A 6,402-nucleotide genomic window follows, 5' to 3' on the forward strand; every position below is an offset into this window, starting at 1 on the left:
CCCCCCCCCCCCCCCCCCCACACACACACACACACAAATGATTTAAACAGTGACGTAAAAGTGTGCATCAGTCACCAGAATATGGTGAGTAATTGTGGTCAGGTTAGCATAAACTTTAGCTCATACTTAATAGAAATCTTAGAAACTAATCAGCTCTGCATTATAATCGTTTAAAACACATTAACTCCAGTAGCCTGAAGGCACCTGTACATGAACCTCTCTTGAAATTACCTAATATTTATGAAAAATAATAAACATTTTCAATTTTTCCAACCTTTTTTAGCACAAAAAATGCAAATAAAAATGAAAAGCTCTGTAAAAAAATCCTTTATGGAACATAAATGAATTCAAAGATGGTATTTTCTGTCTCTCTTTGGTGAAACAGCCCCTGGTTACACTTGACTTGCTAAAACTGGAGGTGTGGTGGCACTGTTCCTGCTTGTAGCTTTAAACCAGTTTTTGTTTAGATCTGTCCATTTTCATTCTAATCATATTTATTAACCTGAAAAGTATGACTGAAAAATAATTTAACAAAAAACAGCCACAGAAATTAAAAATGATGGTTGTTATTTCACCTTGAATATCAAATTGCTGTGATTCAGTAGAACAACATTCTTTTTGCAAGGTTTTCAAGTGTTTACCAAGAATAGAAAACATTCTTTATATGTAAATCATAGAATCCCACATTAATAAAATTATCCTTTTGTAAAAATAAAAACATTTCACAAATGAACTTGACATTAGTCATAAAGACACCCTCCTGTTTACAGTGCTTTATCAAACAGCTGCAGGACAACAACAGCCACCTGTCATTTTAGGCTTAAGCTAACGTGAATATTTACAACCCTCCTGTTGATACACTGACATAACTTAGGTACTGGCTGTCTTTCATTCCTCCATCATCTTTATCCCTCTCCCTCTTCAGTTTTCTATTTTGTABCCCTGAGAGCTTTTTTTCTGCTGCTCCATCTTTAGCTCCATGTTGACAAGTGCACGATGATTCAATTTTAAAAGAAAAAAGAACACACCTGAGCGTGTTCTCAAAATGGGTGCGTGCTCAAGTGCCACAGGAGGGGAGGAGAAGAAGGGGAGGGTCGCCCATACGTGTCAAGTTGAATGAATTGTCCGTAATTTACAAGGATTTTTCATCATTTTGGAGGCATACAGACATATGGAGCAATCTCATGGATTTTTTCATGTTTTACGGATTTTTTCAAAAACTCATTTTCAAATAGACCACATGATCAAGATGGCGGCGGTTGCGGCAGATGTATGTAGCTGTGCAGTATCGCTGCAGGAAAATACATCCTATTTGGCTTTACAGGCATCTGCAGGTCTGTTTTTGACCAAATTTACCTCAGCTTTAGTGTTGTTGTTACTCTGTATGCTACATAAACGGAAGATCAAAGATGCAAATGACGGACATCGTTTTCGAAAAACAACAGCACACAAGCGTCCTATGGCGTGTATACAAGCATCGAACATAAGTTATCCTAACTATCATCTACCTTGCCGGTTGGGCTGGTTTCTCCGGCTTGCTGCTGTTGCGGCATGTCTCGGTGGAGTGGCGGATGTGGATGGAGTCCCTCGGCCCTCGGATTGTCCCTCGTGTTTGGACGGAGCGCCTGGGGTGGACTTGCCGTCCTGGACGCGTGGTGGTGGGAGCCGGGACGGAGCGACTAATCTAACAAGTGAGGCGTGCCAGCTTCCCTGTTGCCTATTTGGATCAATATCAGCCGTGCCCTGTTTTTCGGTTGAGGATCAAACTGGAGCTACTGGTTTTGGTGAGCATGCTCGTGTCTGACATGGTGGGAACCATGTTATTCAAGCCTTGAAGTGTGCGCCATTCAGCGAAGAAAAGAACAGCAAGCTACTGACCGGCTTCAGAACCTCACCTGATCGGATAGTAATTTCGGCCTATGTTACTGTTTTTCATCAGTGGACAAAAGACAGTGCTAAAGGCACGGATATAACAGACTGTTTTAAACAGTCGGAAACAACATTTAAGACTTCTGTTTAATATTCTTTTAGTCATTGGAAATATTGAACTTAATCCAGGTCCAGATAAAAATGTTTTTATGTCCACTTTTTTATATTTTATGGGATTTTATACATGTTATTAATAATTATCTTGACCTGGGTTTGTGCACAGGTGTATCTTATATAAATCCAAACTCACTTACAGTCTACACAGGGAATATTATATCCTGAAAAGGTTAGACAACCTCCTGTTATGTCAAGTCTGAACACTWCATCAGTAAGAAAGCAAAAGCGATTTTCCTGTTTAAAAAAAATCCAGGGACGCTAAATCAACTAGATAAAATTAGAGGCTTTAAAATCTGTCATTTAAATATGAGAAGTCTTGTACCTAAACTGGATGAATTCAAAGTAATACTTGCTCAGACACAAGCACATGTTATGGCTATATCAGAATCATGGCTGACTCCTGCTATACCAAATTAGTTTCTTTCAGTTGAAAATTATTCATTGTATCGTAGAGACCGTACTGATAGGCTTGGAGGTGGTGTTGCAGTCTATGTTCACAAGAAATACTCACATTCTATTGAAGAAATTTATAGTTATTACAGATTAGTACTGATGTTAGAAGCATAAAACTAGATTATTAGTATTTCCTTTTTATAATGTTTGATCTATTATTAATCTATTATGTGTTAATTGATATAGAGTAGTTACATGTCCAAATCATAAACAACACATAAGTGAACCGCTATGATGACATTAGGTTGAGTTTATTGGATGAATGCCTGTGATTCAGCCGTAGGTCAGTGGGGGGCGAACTCAGGCATTGAAGAATCATGTATAAAAATATGTACTTCCTGGCTTTTGGCCAGTGTGGTTTTCCTTGTCAGCCCGGTGACAAATAAACCTCACTCAGGTTCCAGAATTATGGTGTTGTATGATTTCATTCCTACCACAAATCATTTTATTTAACAATGCTGTTTTCATCTTGACTTCATTCGAATTGAACAAGTATTTTTCTTACACTATAATAGAATTGTCAACTGAGTCTGAATCTCTGCAATTAGAAATCAAGCTTACAAATCACCTTTCAGTAACGGTTGTTGTTACRTATRAACCTCCAAGTGTTAATTCAACTAAATATTTAGCGCAGCTCACTGACATTATAAAAGGCATAAAATCAAAAGAGTTTGTGTTTCTTGGTGATATCAAAATGAATTGGGCTGATAAAACTTCCAAAGGCCTGAAAGCAATGTCTATAAACTTAGGGCTTCAACAGTTAAAGTACCAACAAGATTTGGCAAGACATGTAATTCCATTTTGGACCTTATTTTCACAAATCGATCCTCCATATACGGCATATCTGGAGTTATAAAAAATTTCAATCTCGGATCATTCACTTATTTAAGTCATTAGAAAAAAACCTTAAGAAACCTACAGGTCATGTGCATAACTTCATTAAAAGGATTCCAAAATCAAAGTTAGTACATCCCCGACAGTACGCCTGCACCCTCCACCCCCGCACGTGGCTGCTGCCCGCCGGCCTGCCACCTCCCATCTCCACCCGCATGTGATTTATAAAGATTGTTTTGCGCAAATTACATATTTTTGAGGCTCATTATACAAGTAACAATCTGAAGGGGTTTTCATGGGCGCCTAATCAGTGCCTTTCTTCTGTTATTGATCATTTCATACATGCACAAACAGCTGTTATTAGAAAATGCCGACTAGAAAAAAAAATCCCCACACCGTTTTGGCACCCCCTCTAATGCAGCGCCCCATGTATTGCATACAGTGCATACCCACTTTTTGCGCCACTGGGTGCCGGTCCTGTCTGTAGACCACAGTTATCTAAAGACAAATTTGAGGCCATCTGTCTGACAGCTGAAGCTTGGACTAAACTGGTTCCTATTGAGATCTGCATATTTCTTAGTTTTATCTTCTCTGAACCCTTCTATGTTTTGTCATTCCTCTGTGTTTCTGTCTTCACCTAGTCCTGTTTGTCTCTCAGTCAGCTGTTTGTCATTTAGCTCATTAGCATCTCTATATATTCTAATCTCTCCTTTTGTCTGGTACTCCAGCATTGTACATGATATTGTCTTAGTTGTCTTGTGCCTCCCAGTGTTTTCCAGAGGTTTAGTAAGTAATTTTGACTGCCTCGTTCTGGTTAATAAAACCAGCTATTTTTTAATTCTGTGTCCTGCCTGCATTCTGGGTTTCACAACCTTACACAACCTCAGTTTCTGCAACAGGACAATACCAAACCTGGCTACTAATCTGTAACAGAATCGGCAAAAATGAAAAGAATCAAGGTGTTGAAAAGATTCAGCAAAAGTCAAGACTTTGTGTGAAATAAAAGAGCCTCACAGAAACAAATGTCTTCAAACATCAAAGAACTGAAGCAATGCTGTAAAGAAGAGTGGGCCAAAATTATTCCATGACCTTGTGAGAGACTGATGGAGTCCTACAGAAAATAACTACGTACTTAAAGTTACTGCTGCTAAAGGAGCTGCTGGATCATGGGGCAGACGTAGTTTTCATTGTTCCATTTAATTCAGCTGTGCTTTAATTTGACCTTTTATGTGAGATATAATGATATGGTGGAATCTGTTGTGTTTTTCTACACTTGAGGTTAGATTGATGTAATTTTAGAACGTGAAAAAATACCATTTTTATTATGACCTGATATTTAAAACCCTAGTTTGAGTTAAAAGGGAACGGACTTTTTCCCCTCTCTCTGTACTGTATTTTATATTTCTATAACCTAATTTATTTGTCTGTACAAAAAATGGTTATTTTTTATAATTTTTTTATATATACATTTTGTATTGATCAGAAAATGATCCCAAAAAGGTTTTAATTAATTTTCATACCCTGTCTTTTTACTCTTCCATCCTGTCAGACTGGCCGTGTCACGTACTAACCCCCAGGTCTTGGACGTTGGGTTGATGCCTGAAGACTGGATCAGTGAACCAGACTGGGACAGCATCAGTGTTTCCACTAGTTTTAGCTCCTATCTGGACCATGTCTCAGGCTTTTGATTGTCACTGCACAGCAGAGAGTGACACCAGCAACAAAATACAAGCAATGTGGTCGTCTTCCATCAAAAAAACATGACAGTTTATATTTAATGAGACAGGAAAAAACTCACAAGGAAATAATTGTTGGACTCTGAAACCAAGTGGCTTGTAGCATTTTTACCAGTTTTTATTTTTGGATGGAAACAGCTCAGCTTGCTGGTCCTACACACCAAAGCACATCATATGTTGTAGTAATATTAAACAGATATTTTTCTCTGTTCAGACATAGTAACAAAAATGCTGAGGTAGTCATTCTGTGCCACTGGGTGGCAAGAACATCCACATCGGCGTTGCCAGATATACAATAATTATTGTATTTAATAAATGTATTTGGGCCTATCCATCCATCCATGAAATTACCCTCTTCTTTGCAGTGGGACAAATCCGCTGCTGTTTAACCCCGCCGGGATTTGTCTGATAAAAGATGACCACAGTGAGGGAAAAAAAGCTATGCAACAGCTTAGAAACGGAACTCCATCCTGAGAGGCACTACACTGATGTCTTCTTCTTCGTATATTTTATTGGCAGTTAGCAAACAATGGAGTGTGGGTCCGAATGCTTAATGTTTACTGTACTGTTTGTATTGACTGGTATTGACTGGTACTTAAAATAATTTTTTTATATTTTCTGACTCTTATCTTTTGTTTAATTCTTTTCCATACTTAATAAAAAAATGTTTCTACAATCATATTCTCTTAATTAACTTTGTTTTCTTGAAGAATCTAATTCAAATGTGAATGCTTAGCTTCCTGAATATTTCCGTAGTAAGTTATATTAAATGTTTCTTTAATCATTCTGAATTCCTCCTTCATGTCTATTCTGTCTTTCATATCTTTTACATATTAATATTACATGTTCTGTTCATGTACTGTTATTCCACAATATTGACAGTTTACAGTTTACACAGTTATTGACTGTACAGCTAAAATTATTGCTAACATTTTTCTGTATATTGACAGTCAGTTATTGATTCGTTTAGCTTGTTTAATTTCTGTCAGGTCTTTTGACACAGTGTACCTCACGAAGCTGAAAAGTTAGCTTCCGATTCCAGCTTCCGATTCGGGAAATGACTAAAGGGCGATTACAACTAATTTTTCACTACCTTCAGCATATTTAATCTGCTCTAGTTTAAAAAGTAAAATACCTAGACTCTTCAAACCTGGACTAGATTGTTCTTCACCAATAGCAGAATAATTAAAACTTAGTTTGGGATTTGTGAAAGCTTTTTCTGATTTGTGAAACTTCAGCAAAATTTGCTTTTTATCATTTTTGTGCATCTGGACCACACTAGACCTGGTCATGTTCCAAAACCACAACACCTAGACTCTTCAAACCTGGACTA

General features: G+C 37.6%; 1 protein-coding gene across 2 annotated transcripts in view; it reads left to right on the forward strand.

Annotated features, from left to right (window-relative positions):
- The window catches only part of LOC106526952 (low density lipoprotein receptor adapter protein 1-A), a 42,327-nt gene extending 36,577 nt beyond the window's left edge, over window positions 1-5,750 (forward strand). Inside the window, exon 10 of one of the 2 annotated variants that reach the window (XM_014021693.1) lies at window positions 4,883-5,019. In XM_014021693.1, coding sequence (XP_013877147.1) covers window positions 4,883-4,929 — 47 coding nt within the window. In that variant the 3' untranslated portion in view covers window positions 4,930-5,019. Of the gene's footprint in view, window positions 1-4,882 lie in introns of both variants that reach the window. The other variant, XM_014021692.1, reaches the window with a different exon arrangement.
- Window positions 5,751-6,402: the final 652 nt, after the last annotated feature.

This window comes from Austrofundulus limnaeus, unplaced genomic scaffold (genome assembly GCF_001266775.1).
Source record: "Austrofundulus limnaeus strain Quisiro unplaced genomic scaffold, Austrofundulus_limnaeus-1.0 Scaffold301, whole genome shotgun sequence".
In the NCBI taxonomy this organism is placed as follows: domain Eukaryota; kingdom Metazoa; phylum Chordata; class Actinopteri; order Cyprinodontiformes; family Rivulidae; genus Austrofundulus; species Austrofundulus limnaeus.